Consider the following 16,902-nt stretch of genomic DNA (forward strand, 5'->3'; position numbering starts at 1 on the left):
GATATCCAGCACTTCTCTGCTGCTAAGTCTGCAGATACTGAGAAATTTTCAGCTTTTCACTTCTTTTTGTTTTCTGAAGAAGGGCCCAGACCCAAAACGTCAGCCTTCCTGCTCCTTTGGTGCTGCTTGGCCTGCTGTGTTTGTCCAGCTCTACACCTTGTTATTTCAGCTTTTCACCACTGTTTGCAGCGTGCTGTGTGAGGCGGCTAAATAGAATCCACACTGCTGCTCACCATGGACTGTGTTTCCTGACACCATCCTATTTCAGCGTATGAACGTGCAGGGGCTACTTGATCTTGTGTGGCGGAGGAAAACATTTGATGTAAAAACCAAGTTGCTGGAAAAGCTCAGCAGGTCTGGTAGCATCTGTGGAGGAGAAAGCAGAGTTAACTGTTCAGGTCCGGTGACCCTTCCTCAGAACCGGACCCTAAACATTCACACTATTTTCTCTTCTACAGATGCTGCCAATCCTGCTGAGCTTTTCCAGCAACTTTTGTTTTTGTTCCTGATTTACAGCATCCGCACTTCTTTTGGTTTTTAAACCATTTGATGATTTATCTAGAAGTGGCTCTTATTGATAAAGTATTTTACTGCATGTTAGCAACTCCTTCTAAGCTTTGGTTGATATAATTGAGCTTGTTGCAGAGGCTACGATGAGGCCTGTTAGTATTGGATGATTGTAAGCTGTTATGTCCACAAGGCAATCTGGCATCCCAGTGGGTGGCGCTTAAGTATTAACCATTTCAGATCCATATATAAGATCTACCCATCAGTATTGTGGGAACAGAATCACTGCAAGGAGGGAAACCATTGAGAGTGGCCCATCGATACTTTCTCAGTGAAAATAACATTTTGACGATAAATGCCATCTTCAGCTTCATCCTGTGAACAACGTTAGGAGAATTTTTGTTGGGAATCTTTTTTTTCTTTTCCAGGACGTGGGCTTGTTCTTTATCCGTAATTGCCTTTCAAAAAGGTGGTGGTGAGCTATCTTTCTGAATTACTCCAGTCCATGTGGTGTAGGTATACCCACAGTGTTGTGAGGAAGGGAGTTTAGGGTGGCACGGTGGCTCAATGGTTAGCACTGCAGCCTCGCAGCGCCAGGGACCCGGGTTCAATCCCAGCCTTGGGTGACTGTCTGTGTGGAGTTTGCACATTCTCCCTGTGTCTGTGTGGGCTTCCTCCAGGTGCTCTGGTTTCCTCCCACAGTCCAAAGATGTGCAGGTTTGACAGATTGGCCATGCTAATCAGGGATCAGGGATGTGTAGTTTAAGTGGGTTACGGGGAAAAGCGGTAGTGGAATAGGACTGGGTGGGATGTTCTTTGGAGAGTTAGTATGGACTTGTTGTACCAAAGGGCCTGCTTCCACACTATAGGGATTTTATAATTTCCAGAATTTTGACCTGGTGACAGTCAAACAGCAGTTTTGTTCTAAGTTAGATGGTGTGTGGCTTGGACGCGAGCCTGTATTTGGTGGGTTCTGATGCATCTGCTGCTTCTGTCGAGTCAAGTTCCTGAGAAACAATTCCGAATGAGAAACAATTCCGAACGAGAACCCTGTCTCAGTATTTTCCTGCTCCTTGACCAGAAAGTACTGCAATCAATTGTAGCTCATCCGATTCCACTGCTGTTCTGATGGTTTAATTTTGCAATACAGGAATATGGGTTTTGCTTTGAACTTTTAACGGTGTTGTTGATACTTTGCAAAAATGCAGCTAGGTGCTACCCACTCAGCAGGTCTTTGTGTGTTAATTATCACTTCTAAATGCTCACTGACTATTTCTTTGCGATCTCTGTGAAAGAGATGTTTCTAATATTTGCTACTTGGCGACTTTCAAGTCAAGAGAAATGACTTTGCTGTAGACTACAAACAAAGTCAATCCTGACCCTCTTACTCGCGCTGTTTCCATTGCTTTGCTTTGATTAGCAATGATATGTTCCTAAGCATCATTCTCACAGTCAATATTAGAAGTTAATTATCAGCCATAGCCCAAAATTGTGGCTTCCACTTATTCAAAGGCATTGCCTTTGAATAGCCACTCAATTTTTCTGGACTAGAAATAGAATGTGCTGGAGAAGCTCAGCAAATCTGTGGAGAGAGAAACAGTCAATGTTTCAAATCCTTTGACTCTTCTTTGGAACTGAAGGGGATTAGAAAATGATGCTTTTTTATGCTGTTGTCAGACGGAGGGGAGCAGGTGGATCAGATGGTGTCAGTGCCCACAGCAAAAGACAGTGAAGGTGCGATCAAGGTGCAAATGGATATGAATAGTTGAAAATAAGTTGGCTTTGCTGAGAACAATCCAAGTCATGAAGACACTTGGTGGAATAAGAGTGGGTGGTCATAAAATCGATGGATAGTACTTCATGCTGTGATGTTGAAGTCAATGTTGAGTCCTGACAGCTGCCGAGTGCCTCAGTAGAAAATGAAATGCTGCTCTTCCGATTTGTATTCAACTTTGCTGGGATGTAACAGGCCTAGGTCAGAAATGTTAGTGTGAGAGCAAGATGATGTTTTGAAATGCAAGCAGTTGGAATGATGGGGTCATTCTTATGCACAGGGTGGATATATTCCCCACAGAAGTCTTCCAGTCTGTGTTTGGTCTCACCAGTTTGGGGGAGATCATGCTGCAAACAACAAAGAGAGCAGACTAGACTGAAAGAAGTGTAAGTAAAGCACAGCTTCACCTGGAAGATGTGTTTTGGCCTTGGATGGTGAGGGGTGTGGGGGAAGGAGGTAAACGGATAAGTGACATTTTCTGCGATTGTGTGGGCAGATACTATGGGGATGGGGCGGTACGGGGGGTTTCACGTGTTAGGAATGACAGGTGTGAACCTGCGTGTTCCAGAATGAATAGTCCCACTGGAATGCTGATAGGGAAGGGGCAGATGCATTTGGTAGTGGCACCCTGCTGGAAGTGGTGGAGATGGCGGTGGATGATCCTTTGAAAGCAGAGACTGGTGGTGTGATAAGTGAGAATAAGGAGCAACCTACGTTGTTCTGGGAGGGAGGGCTAAGAGCGAGCGCAGAAGTGTGGGAAATGGATTGGACAGCTCTGAGGATCCTGTGAACTACGGTCGGAAGGAGCCTTGGTTCAGGAAAAAGAGGGACTGGTCGGGGAACTCCTGCGGAAGCTGGCAGCGTCAGTACAGATGTGACGGAGAACCTGGCAGAATGGAGTAGTCCTTACAGGAAGTGAGCAAGTACAGTCAAGGTAGCTGCAAGAATCAATGGTTTTGGGATGTATGTCAAGGGATAATTCTATCTCCAGAAATAGAAACAGAAGTTAAGCCAGCAAAGGAAAGAGTCAGAGATGGACTATTAGCACCTATTTTGCATGTATGTACTTCCTTTAGTATCATCTGCATTCTCTCTTTTGTCTTTGTTCTGGTCAGCCTAAACATCTGATCCACTCAGTCCTCCCCACCCCCCTGAATGTTTATCAACAGGATAAAAATAATTTTCTAGCTCCCTTCATTTCCAAATGTGTCATTGGACTTGAAACGTTAACTCTTTTTTTCTCTCTTAACAGATGTTGCCAGACCTGCTGAGTTTCTCCAACACTTTTTCTGTTTTTATTTCAGATCTCCGGTATCTGCACTGTTGGTTTTTATTTGACTATTAACATTTCGGGGACGTGCCCAAAACTACTTGCATAAGACTACAGCTTTTCTAAGTATTGTTCCAGTGAAGCAGTGCTGATTAAAGTAGCTAATGGAGTAGCCAAGGGAGAAGAGTTAAAAACAAGGCAGCATATTGAGAAGATGATCATCGTCTTTCCATGCATTTTGTGAGGGTTGTGGAAATCTACAACTGTCTTACCAAAGAGTCAATGCTGGGTGTCAAGTTTGAAATTTTCAACCAAGCTTTTGTTTGGCAGGGGCTATAAAATGAAGGCATATGAATGGAGTTAAAACACCGATCAGCTATGACATTAGCAAAAGGTGGCAGATTCTTCATGGGCCAACTACTGTTATTTGATATGATTCTGTTTGGTAGGTTGAAAATATTGAAGTTGCCGCTGTCAGTTAATAAAATTCTGCAAGCTGACCATTATTTATTTCAGCATGAAGCATTACTGAGGGTGATTAATGGGACATAAACAGTCAGATAAGGTGGTGCTGGATTAGTATTTGAACAGCTACCTGCATAGCAGGATACAAGATGAGGGGATTAGAGTAGATGTCTTCTCGTGCTAATTTGGCATCGTTGCTTACTAGTGATTGATTTCCTTTAAAAGCTTGGTCCGAATCATGCTGTTCTTTCTTCTCTTGTATCCACATTGCTATAGATCGATCAGCTGAAGCACCGATTAAATAAGGTGGAAGAAGAATGCAAATTGGAACGCAATCAATCCCTCAAACTGAAAAATGACATTGAGCAAAGGCCAAGGAAGGAGCAGGTGCTGGAGTTGGAACGAGAAAATGAAATGTTAAAGACTAAAGTTCAGGAGCTGCAATCAATCATTCAGGTAACTATGGGCATCATTAATCCAAAATGTTGTTACAAATAAAGATTTTTAAAAAACCATACAATTCCTCCTACATTTTAAACTGTAGGATACCCACAATTGAGACAGTGTGGCAGCAATTAAAGTAATTTTTGAGGAGCTTGTCGATGATTGCACTCCCCAGTGCCTGTGATAACTGAATAACCTTCTTGAGAAACAGAGCAGCCATTTCTGTCGTACTTTGAACCTCTGCCAGTCAATCCACGAAATGCTTCTGTACCTGCTGTCAACTTGTTCGTTTCAGCATCTCGCTGAGTCTGTCATTTTTCACGTGTTGAAAGCCCTCATTTCCATGCAGAGGACATGGTTCAGATTGTTTCAAACGATGTCAGGGTCTCCGATAACAGCTGTTACTGTGACAACAGCATCAACTCCAAAGGTTTCCTGCAGCCAGTCTAAAACAGAACTAGCAGTAGCACAGGCAACAAGCTTTTCAGTGCTGTATTACAGGAAAGTGAGTGTCTGATGTATGGAAGACTGCATTTTATGGGAAACATTCTTATTAAGGTACCCACTGGCCTCCTTCATATACAATTCAGGGCAAAGAGAGAATGTATACTCATGCATCAATATTCAACACTGTTGCCGTTATGCTAAATAAACTCCAGAATATCTCTTGTCCCCACATCTTGATTACACAATTTGTTTGGAATGTGTTAAACAGATAACAACATGCCCTTTTCCTCAAACACCAGGAGTGGAGCAGCAATTGTAATCTCCATTATCTCGAAATTTCATTTCAAATCCTGCATCCTATTTCAAATCAGTTATTCATCCACCTCTTTTAATGGAATTTATTGGCAGAGCATCTGTTTTCTGTTCCCAATATCAGAACCAAGAGGTCAGGAATGAAACTGGCTGGCCACTCTGGCTAGGAAAATGAAGGCTAGGCAGTGAGAGATAGTAAGGACTGCTGATGCTGGAGTCAGAGAAAGAGCAGCGTGGAGCTAGAGGGACACAGCAGACCAGGCAGTACCACAAAGCAGGAAAGCTGATGTTTCAGTTCAGGCCCTTCTTCAGAAAAAAATTTAAAAAGGGTCCCGACCCGAAACATCAGCTTTCCTGCTCCTCTGATGCTGCCTGGCCTGCTGCGTTCATCCAGCTCCACACTGTGTTCGGCTGAGCAGTGACTTGTTTAAGGGCTTTCAGGTGATGAAAGCAGTTAATAGGACAGATGTTGGGCGGGGGGGGGGAAAGTTCCCTTTTTTTGGGGAGACCAGAACTAATGATCGCCAGTGTGAATATGAGGATGCGCTGGAGGAATGCAGCAGCTCAGGCAACATCAGAAGAGCAGGACAGTTGACTTATCGAGCCTGGACCCTTCTTCAGGACTGATGCTGCCTGACCTGCTGTGTTCCTCTGGCTCTGCATTGTATTGACTCTGACTCCAACATCAGCCGTTTTTGCTATCTCTGCTTTTATTGGCCACCCTGGTGTGGTTCCACAATCTCTCAAATCATTTGTTTTAATTAGAGCAGAGAAGGTTGTTTGGGTTGGGGGAATGGTGTTCTGATGGAGTTAAATACAAAGAAGCTGTTCCCCTTAGCTGAAGGGTCATAAGCAAGGGGACATGATTTTAAGGCGAAAAGCATGAGATTTGAAGGGGATTTTAGGACAAAGGTTTTTCACTGGAGAGTGGTAGCAGTCTGGAATGCACTGCCTGGGAGGGTATTGAGGTGGGAAACCTCTCGAATTCTTTTTAAAAAAACTTGAATGAGCACTTGAAATGTCAGGGCTATGAGCAAATGCTGGGAAGTGGGACTAGTATGGATTTAGAATAGTTTTATCAGTGCAGACTTGATGGGCCAAAGGAACTTCTCCGTACAGTTTAATTCGATGATCAGGTTTTTAAATCTACTTCAAAATTCATCTATTTCTTTAAAATAAACCTGTGTTGCTTTTACGTCACTTTTCACAAACTGAGGCCATTCAAAACAAATGATGCCAAGTTAATAATTTTGAAGAGTAGAAGTGGTTGTAAGATAAGAAGGGGACGTGTACTTTGTATATAGCCAGCTCTCACAAACATGTGGTAAATGAACAAATTTTCTGTCTGTTTTGGAAATGTGGGTTGAGGGACTAATATTGTCCAGAGCATATAGTAGAACTCCCCTACACTACTTCAAATACTACCATGAGAACTTTACGTTCACTTGAGAGGTTAAATGGGATCTTGTGTTATCTTTCAGATGAAATATTAAACCTTCTGTCATGTCAATGCAGTGCTCTTTCAGTACTGCAACAACTCCGTACTCTGCTGGAATATGCAAGCGTGGGTTTTGTGCTTAATTCCCTGGGGTTAAACTTGAATTCACAGCTTTTTAATGGATTCAGATCTCACAACTGATAGAGCTGGGTAACCTGAACCAACATGATAATATCCATTAGATTACACTGTTTCAAAATTGTTTTCATCAACAGAAATGATGGTTTTACAGAGTTCCTATAATATTAGTGAGAGATCGCAGAACTATTTAGTTCAAGACACTGATTTCTCTCCTGATTTTTGTGACCAGTTAGTTCTTTTTAACGTTTTCATGTCATGTGTACTTGCACTCCCAAAACTGATCAACTCAATTAACTAGCTACCTTATTAATTGAACAATTCCTGTCACACGTATTGATATATTTAAACCAAACAACTTTGAATGATCATCTACCTGTAAGCCAAACATGAAACATTGTTCTGATGAAGAGTCACTAGACTTGAAATGTTAAATCTGTTTTTCTCTCCACAAATGTAGCTCGACCTGCAGAATTTCGCCAACACTTTGTTTCAGGTTTTCACCATCTGCAATTTTTTATTTTATTAAATAATTTAACCGTGGGTGGAACATATATAAAATGTCATTCACCTGTGTGATACTTCATTGGCGTAGCATGCTGGAAATTAAGCCTTGCTGTTCCTATCGTGAAAGTTAAAGATTTTAAGAAGTACCAGGAATTCCTTAGTTTCTGTCTTTTAGACCTAGGTTGGCAGAAACCACAGACCAGGTTTCTGCACTCAATACAAATTGCTATTTATTAGAATTATGTTATCCATAACTATAGACAAACAATTACGAATCGTTGACAAATAGTTTGACTAATTAAAACTCTGATAACCTTATAAACATCCCTTTTTACACACATGCAGACAGGAAAGAAAAGATGGGTGTGATGGATGTAGGAAAGGACCAGGAAGGCAGTTCAATTGTTCCTGTTCACAGGCTTCACTGTGATGTTCCACTTATTTTACCCGGATGTGCTGCTGCTTGATTGAACTTACCTGGATACTTTTGCTTGCAGACGATACAAGCTGGTTGGTCTGTAACAAGTCACACCTTTACAGCAACTGCTGAGCAAGAAGAAACTGCATTTCTTTAGGCTTAAAATGACTTTTACTGCAGACAAAAGAGACAGCTTGTGATCTTTGCAGAAATCTGGTGGCTCCTCCAAAACATTTACGTTCCCAAGCTGCTCGGTTCCCTGAGGGGTCATGTACGTAATAGTTGGAAGGCAGGAGACCTTTGTTGTTGATAACTGGCCACCAGTCCACAGCTCTGTTATCAATCACAAAGTATAGCCTTTCCTGTCATGATCTGTTGATTATTTCTGACCTTCCCTTTTTCTTCCCTTGTCTGGATTCTCTGATTTACCACATCTTCTCACATTTGACCTCTGAACTTTATCCTACACAGGACTATAGCTCACTTTTTACCTCTGGTTTTACTCGTTTCTTTGTCCTTTACTCTTTGACATTGACTGGCTCCCTGTGCACAATTCAAAATTCTTGTCCTTGTTCCAAATTCCCTTGGTTGTCCAAGCTGTCTGACTCAAAATGACGTTGACTGTCACTCCCAGCCTCTGCCCTTGGGTCCTCTAACTCTGGCCTCCAGTGACTGACTGACTGACTGACTGACTCAGTTAGTCTCTGATTAGATTACATGAATTGAAAGGCAGGTTATGTTGATCGATTCGGTCAAACATCTCCACCAAATTGTTCGCCAAAACAAAAGTAGCTGATGGTTTGCTCTTCCTGCTGTCTTTCTTCCATGATCCCATGTATTTCAATGACCATGCATCCAGTTGTTTCTTGTTAATATCTAATGTTCACACTTGATATTGTATACAGAACATTAACATTGGCCACAGGACTAATGTTGTTTATCATTGCAGATGAGCATGCATTTATTTTTGTTGTTTGAGTGTTGCAGAGTACATTTGTATCTTGGTATCTTTTTGTGAATTCTTGTTCACACCTGGATCAAGAATAGACCTTGCCATCAGAACCTCTTTTCAAAATGAAGCAATTAACATGATTCATATAATGGTTAACGTTTGATTTATTTTGCTGAACATCTAAAAACAAACAAGATGTTAATGATGATTGTAGTTAGTTCTAATGAACATTAAAATGAACTCCAATCGATGAGATGACAGTCTGGACTTTATGATTGTGTTATTTAAACACCAATGTAACCTTCCGGTCTTTAAATAGCATCAGTCAAACCATTAAAGGCTGTTTGAACACACATCCATTCACTAGCATGTACCTTCATCAATGCTCTTTAACAATTGATTTAAAGAGTACTCTAACTGTTTAGGACCAATAACTTGTATTGAATTGAAATGGTTTTGAATGCCTTTGAGAATATTGTCTAAAATCTAGTCTGATGTACCAATTATCTCACGCAAGTTTGAGATATTGTCTTTCAACGATTCCCTATGGAAGTATATTGTAAATTACAAAGGCTAAAACTCAATTCATTGATCACCTTATAGTTTGAAAGCACAGTATAGATATGATAGTTATGATGTATTACCAACAGTATCTTATCTAGACTTTACTGACCTGATAAAGTTGCCACTTTTTGAGTAGCGTCCAATCCTGTTCTAATTGACAAAGTCGTCATTCTCAATAGTTACTCAAATTGATAAGAATGCTCAAAACAGTTGAGGTCATCATTCCATTAAACATAGGAGCAGAATTAGGCCATTTGGCCCATCGAGTCTACTCTACCATGGCCATGGTTGATGTGGTTCTGAACCCCATTTCCCCCCTTCTCCCTGTAACACTTTATCTCCTTACGATCAAGAACCTATCTATCTCTATCTTAAATACACTCAATGACTTGGCCTCCAAAGCCCTCTGTGGCAATGAATTCCGTAGATTAAACACCCTCTAGGTGATGAAATTCCTCCTCATCTCCATTCTAAAGGATCATCCCTTCACTCTGAGGCTGTGCCCTCAGGTCCTAATCTCTCCTACAAGTGGAAGCATCTTCTCCACAGCCATTGTACTAGGGGTATAATCGAGGCTCTAATTTCAGTATTCTGTAAATTTCAATCAGATCCCTCTGCCCTGTCCTTCTAAACTCCATTGAGTACAGACCCAGAGTCCTCAACCGCTCCTCCAATGATCAGTCCTTCATCCCTGGGATGATTTTTGTGAACCTCCTCAGGACCAGAATATCCTTCCTTCGATACGGGACCCAACACTGCTCACAATATTCCAAGTACGGTCTGACCAGAGCCATCTATAGCCTCAGCAGCACATTTCTGCTTTTTTTCTGCACATTTCTAACCTTCTTAAAATGAATGCTAACTTTGTACTTTACTTTCCTAACTGCCAACTGAACCTGCATGCTTTTCTTCTGAGATTTCTGAACTGGGACTCCCTAGTCCCTTTGTACTTCAGATCTCCGAAGCCTTTCCCTGTTCAGAAATTAGTCTACACCTCAATTCTTCCTACCAAAGTACATAACCTCACAGTTTCCCTCATTGTGCTCCATCTGCCACTTCTTTGCCCGCTCTCATAGCCTGTCCAAGTCCTTCTGTAGCCTCTTCACCTCAGCACTACCTGTCCCTCCACCTAACCTTGTATTTTCTGCAAACTAAGCCACAATACCCTCAGTTCCTTCATCCAGATCATTCATGTGTCCCCTACAGAACTCCACTAGTCACTGACGACCATTCTGAAAAAGAATCTTTATTCCCACTCTTTACCTTCTGCCAGTCAGGCAATCATCCATCCATGCCAATACTTTATCCTTAACACCATGGGCTTTTATCTTATTTAGCAGCCCTCTGTTTGACACCTTGTTGAAGGCTTCTGGAAATCCAAATAGATCACGTCCACTAGCGCTCCATTGTCTAACTTGCTCATTACCTCCTCAAAGAATTCAATCGGATTTGTCAGGTATAATTTCCCTTGATGAAACAGTGCTGATTCAAGCCAATTTTACAATGGACTTCCACGTATTCTGAAATCTCATCCATAATAATGGACTCTAAAATCTTAGAAGCAACCCAGGTCAGGCTAAATGGCCTGTGGTTTCCTGTTTTCTGCCGCACTGCTGCCTTAAACAGGGATGTTACATTAGTCATTTTCCAGTCTTCTGGTACATTGCCCGACCCCAGCGGCCCCTGAAAGATCACCACCAATGCCTGTGCAGTCTCCTCAGTTATCTCCTTCAGAACTCTTGGGTGTAGTCCATCTGGTCCAGGTGACGAATCCAACTTCAAACCTTTCAGCTTTCCCAGTAACTTCTCCTTAGTGATGGCAAGTACACTTAACTCTGCCCCCTGACTCTTGAAGTTCTGATATGCTACTGGTGCCATCCACTCTGACAGCTGATGCAAAGGAGTATTCTGTTCCTCTACTATCTCGTTGTTCCCCACTACTACTTTCCCAGCCTCACTTTCTGGCAGTCCAATGTCTATTCCCACCTCTTGCTTCCTTACCTTCTTAAATGTCTGAAAAAAATCTTACAATCTTCTTTTTTTTATCAACAACTAGCCTACTCTCATCTTATGATTTTCCATCTTCTCCCCCCTATATTTTAATCTTTTTTTGGTTATTCCCTGCTGGTTTTGAGAGTTTCCCAATCCTCTGGCTCCCCACTAATCATTGCCACATTGTAGGCTTTTTCTTTTGCTTTTATGCTGTCCCCGACATCTAACATCAGTTAAGTTTTTCTTATCCTCCCCTTCAGATGTTTCTTCTTTCTTGGGGTAATCTCTGCTGTGCCTCCCAAATTTCCCCCAGAAATTCTTGCCATTGTTGCTCCTAAGTCTTCCCTGCTAGGCACCCTGTCCAATCAACTCTGGCCAGCTCCTCCATCATGCCTTGGTAGTTACAATTGAGTAAAGGTATTATCATTACATCTGATTCCACCTTCTCCCCCTCATACTGCTGGCTGGATTCTGTCATACTATGGTCACTGCTGCCTCGGGCCTCTTTCAGCTTCAGCTAATAAAGTCTGTCACATTACCCATCATCAAATCCAGAATTGCCTATTTCCTAGTGGGCTGTACCATAGCTGTCCAAAAAACCAATCTCGTAGACATTTCATGAATGTTTTCTTGAGATGCACTATTAATCTGATTTACCCAGTCTACCTCCATACTGAAGTCTACTCTGATTATCGTAATATTGCCTTTCCTACATTCCTATATTACTCTACTAATCCATTTTCATCCTTACATCCCGACAACTGCTCGGTGACTTGGGATTTTTCCCTTTGCGTTTCTTCAACTGTACCCACACAGATTCTGTGCCGTCTAACTCTGTCGCTTCTTGCTATTGATTTAATTTCATTCCTTACTAACAAGGCAGCCCTGCCCCTTCTGCCCATCTGTCTTTCAATAAGGTGTATATTCTTTGACATTTAGTCCCCAGCCCTGATCCACTTGCAGTCACGTCTCTGTGATACCCATAGTATTGTACCTGCCAATTTCAAACTGCAAGCTCATTTACCTTTCTTTCATTTAGTGTGGTCATTTAAGTACAACACCCTCTGACCTATGTTGACTGCCCCTCTTCTCATAGTTGCCCCTCGTGTGCTGTGCCTGAAGTTAGATCCCTAACCCTTTTCGTGCTCTCTGTCTTATTATTAATTTTTTTTTCTGGTAACTTTACTCTCTGCTGAGCCATCCCCACTTCTATTTTTTCCGTAATTTTCTACAACTGAACCTACCAGCCTCCAACCTCTCCCACCACCACCATCACCACCACATTTCATATAAAGCCCTATCCACAGTCTTTGCTATGTGATTCACCAGGACTCTGGTCCCAGCATGATTCAGGTGGAGACCATCCCATCAGAATAGCTCTCTCCTTCCTCAGTACTAGGGCCAATGTCCCATGAATTCTGCATCAATCTCTGAGCCGCATGTTACCTTTGTAATCATTTTGGCCCTGTGCCACTTTGTTTGTGGTTCAGGTAGTAATCTGGAGTTTATCATCATTTTTTGGTTCAGCTTTATAATTTAGCCCAACACTGTTCACATTTCCTCACCAGATCCTCTTTCCCCTTTCTCCCTTTGGCATTGGTCCCTATGTGGACCACAACAACTGGATCGTCCCCCTGCCAATCCAAGTTTCTCTGCCATCTAGATGAGATGCCCTGAACCCAGGCACCAGGCAGGCAACACAGCCTTTAGCAATCTCAATCCTGAGCACAGACCACAGCGTGTATTCCCTTGACTATTCTATCCCCAGTTGTAGCGACATTGCTCTTTTCTGCCCCTTTTCCATGGTGCTATGGTCAGTTGGCTCATTCTTTCTTCAGCCCACTTTCTCATCCACACAGAGACCAACAATCTCAAAACTGTTAAACAAGCTCAAGCGCTGAGGCTCCTTTACCACCACCACCACCTGAATCCCTCACTCCTCATCACAACCGCCTGTGATGTCCCTGACCTCTGACTGATTTGAAGCTGGTTAACCTAAGGGCTCTGACTTGCTCCTGAAACACAGTGCCCAGGTAATGGGGTTCACCAGCTCCCAGCATCTCTATTTTCATTACATACTTCTTAATTGTATTTTTAAAAAAATTTGGTCTGGTCTTTTAGATCTGGAGATGGTACACAGCAAGATCAGTTCTAGTCCTGAGATGATACTAACAAGCTTCTGATGAACTTGTTAGACTATTATCGTTTACAATGACATCACATCTGTTCAACTCTCCTTAATAATTAGAGTTTAGTGTTAATTTATTTGAAGTAAACTCTGAGTCAAATAATTATTAATACTCACTCATTAGCTATGCATTACATAAAGAAATCCTATCCGTAAAATTAATTAGCAGCATTCTGTAATCATCATTTAAGGAAGCCTTGAAATATTGAGAGCCACTCTGTTTTGCTTTTGAGCTATCTCCTTAATATACTTTTTTTTAATACTTTATCCTCAGAACACCCTGGTGTGCCAACATGAAGTTTCATTCCACTGACATGAACAACATTCCTGCTTCATTGAGTCAATGGACTGGAACTTCATGATGTTACAGAGGAGAAAGTTCAATTAAAATCCATAACTTGGTTGCTTGTAACCAACATGAAATAGCACCATAAAAGTGAGTTGGACAAAACTGACGGCGCAGAGATATCATCTTTGCAGAAATTTAGGATTAATTGGCACGTGAGTATAGCACCCTCTGTTTTAAGTACACACAATTCAAATTTTATTGGTGTGACTGCTGAATTATGTTGAGTCTAGATGCTGCATCAAGACCTATCCAGAAAAACATGCAGAAAAAAACAAAGACTTGCATTTTATAGTGCCTCCCTCAACCTTAAAACTTACCAATGCTCTTTACAGCCAATGAAGTATTTTAACAAAGTAGTTACTGTTATGAACTAGAAAACATAGTTGCCAATTTACACACAGCAAGCTCTCACAAATAGCAATGTAACAATGAGTAGGTAATCTTGATCAGTAGAAATTCACAAATTCTGAATTGGAGACAAGTGTGTTACCCACAACTGAAGATGAGCATTAAACATATTATTTATATACTGCTAGTATGGAATATTTTTATTTGATGAAACCAATGGTGACCCAGGTTCAGATCAGTGCTGTTATTTTTTGCTCAATGTAACAAGTGATGACATTTACACAATACTGAAAGAAAGTGGGTTTTATGTAAAAGTTTGAAAACCTGTCAGAAATCTGACATTTAGATTTTCCAGATGATGTTTCTGGATATTTCACTAATCACTCACTGATTTACATCCATTTATGTGGAATTAATTTGCCTGTGTCTGATGCACTTATCCATGATAATCTGGTAACTGCATGTTTCAGAATGTTAATACAAAATGTCTTACAGCTGTTTTGTCATACATTTTCCACAGAGGTTCCAACATCTTATCCAGGACAAGAGACATTTAGTAGGACAGTGCATTATTCTATGTCTCCAAAAAAATTTTAGTAAGCTAGTTGATTATGTGGGCTAAACAAATAGTCCAAGACCATGTGGAGTGTACTACGGAAGGAATATTGAATACCTGATGTAATTAGATTATAATGCCACTACAAGGTTCAGTTGATATCATAAACCATGAGAGGAAAAACTTGAGCAGTTTGACTGTTTCTTGAACCGTATCATTCAATCACAGATTCGGAACCATTCCAGGATTTGTAATGCAGCTTCACTGCTCTGTACATGGAACGATATAAACTGTTGCAGGATGCATTTTCTTGTCTTAAACTGGTCTAGAGGGTCTTAATGCCGTCTTCTTTTACGGTTGACCTATTATAATCATCTTAAGGCCAGTAATGTCTGTAATAACTGAGCAGACTAATGTTAGCGCAGGGCCACTACTATTTTGTGACAAGGATTAATTTAATACTTGGAGGATTACTGGAGCTAATGCCAACAATCTGTCACTGGCAAGACAATGGAAATATGAAAGAGATAAAGAAGAGTATCTGCTTATTTGATTTCTCATACTATAGTTAATGAACTAGGTCAAAACTGAATAAGAAAATTGAGAAGATTTTCTAGATTGTATACACATCAAGCTAAGGAGGGTTTAAACATGTGACTGAGAACAATAGACAACAAATGCAGCTGCCACTAGACAGATCTGATGCTCTCAGAAAGGAATTGTGATTGAAATATCCATGTTGCAACAAACAAAATTGGCTAGATGCAACAATTTCTGTTGAGCCCCATTCCTACATGGGCATAGCAATTTTTCATGATTAGCTAGAGTGCTAGTATGGCCATTTAGATAGCTTTTTGACTGTCTGAACCAAAAACAGTTCAGCCAGGTTACTTTCGTCCGCCAACAAGGCAAAAACAAGTTAACTCCAATAAAACCTGGTAAAAATAAATATGCAAAGATTATTAACAAAAAAAAAGTTAAGACTAGGCCATAATAGATATAACATAAATTCTAACATCCCAAATTTAGCATGATGCAAAATCAGACAAACTGCTAATGCTCGAGGATACCAAGAACTGCAGATGCTGGAGTCTGAGATAACACAGTATGGAGCTGGAGGAACTCAGCAGGTCAGGCAGCAATTGGAGGAACAGGAAAGTTAACGTTTTGGGTCAGGACCCTTCAGAACTGGGGAGGGGGAAAGGAGCTGATAAATAAATCGAGGGAGGAGGGGTGGGGCTGGTGGCCGGTGGGGGGGGGGGTAAGGTCGGTGGGATGGTGACAGGCGGATACAGGTAGGGGGTGTTAGGGGTTGGTCAGTTGGAAGGGTGGGGCAGATAGGTGGGGGAGAAGATGGACAGATTGTGTCAGGTCAAGGATGCAAGAGGGAGGATGGGTTAGCTCAGTTGGTTGAATGGCTGGGTTGTGATGTAGAGTGTTGCCAAAAGAGTGGGTTCAATAACCATACTGCTGAGGTTACCGTGAAGAACTTTCCTTCTTAATCTTACCCCCTGTGCCAGTTGTGATGACCCTCCGGTTAAACCACCAGGCTTCTGGTCCAGTAGGGCTGTGATGACTTTACCTTTATGTAGCAATTGGCACAGGGACTTGGACAGTTCCAAGGGAATGTCATATCCATCTCATCAATGTCACAATTCATTATTTGGTCAAATAGAACTTGAGTGTTGCTGATGAAAGATAAATTGTTGAAGCTTTTTGTCTTGCACTAATCAGGCAATTCACATTCACCAATTCAAGGGGGAAAGAACAACATTCCTACTGCCTGAGAGTGCTGGTTAGTTGGCCAGTACGCTCTGATTGATAGAGGTGTTGCCATGGAGAATGCACTAAATAATATTGATTGACAGTTAACAACCAGGCTTTGTCTTAATTTTATATCAGGCAGGATGTGATTGTCCAGGGCATTGCCCTGAGAGATGAAACTGCAAATGGCAGTAAACTATTTTGTTGAGCTAGAACCTTCGTTACACACATATATATATTCTGAAGAACGGTCACTGGACCCAAAACATTAACTCTGCTTTCTGTCCAGAGATGCTGACAGATCTGCTGAGTTTTGCCAACAATTTCTGACTTTGTTCCTGATTTCCAGCATCCGTAGGTCTTTGGATTTTTTTGTTACACCACTTTGAGAGCCTGACAGACAATTCTAAATTAATTGTTAATGTAACACTTTGCACATTCCAGATCATGTAGCAAATGCTTTTCATTT

The 16,902-nt window shown here is 41.4% G+C and overlaps 1 protein-coding gene across 3 annotated transcripts in view; it reads left to right on the plus strand.

The window, feature by feature from the left end:
- Nucleotides 1-16,902, plus strand: part of card11 (caspase recruitment domain family, member 11) — a 370,578-nt gene that overhangs the window by 239,862 nt on the left and 113,814 nt on the right. For all 3 annotated transcript variants that reach the window (XM_048552326.2, XM_048552327.2, XM_048552328.2), the window contains one exon: nt 4,293-4,472. In XM_048552326.2, the coding sequence (XP_048408283.2) occupies nt 4,293-4,472 (180 nt within the window). The remainder of the gene's footprint in view (nt 1-4,292; nt 4,473-16,902) is intronic.

This window comes from Stegostoma tigrinum, chromosome 23 (assembly GCF_030684315.1).
Source record: "Stegostoma tigrinum isolate sSteTig4 chromosome 23, sSteTig4.hap1, whole genome shotgun sequence".
Lineage (NCBI taxonomy): Eukaryota > Metazoa > Chordata > Chondrichthyes > Orectolobiformes > Stegostomatidae > Stegostoma > Stegostoma tigrinum.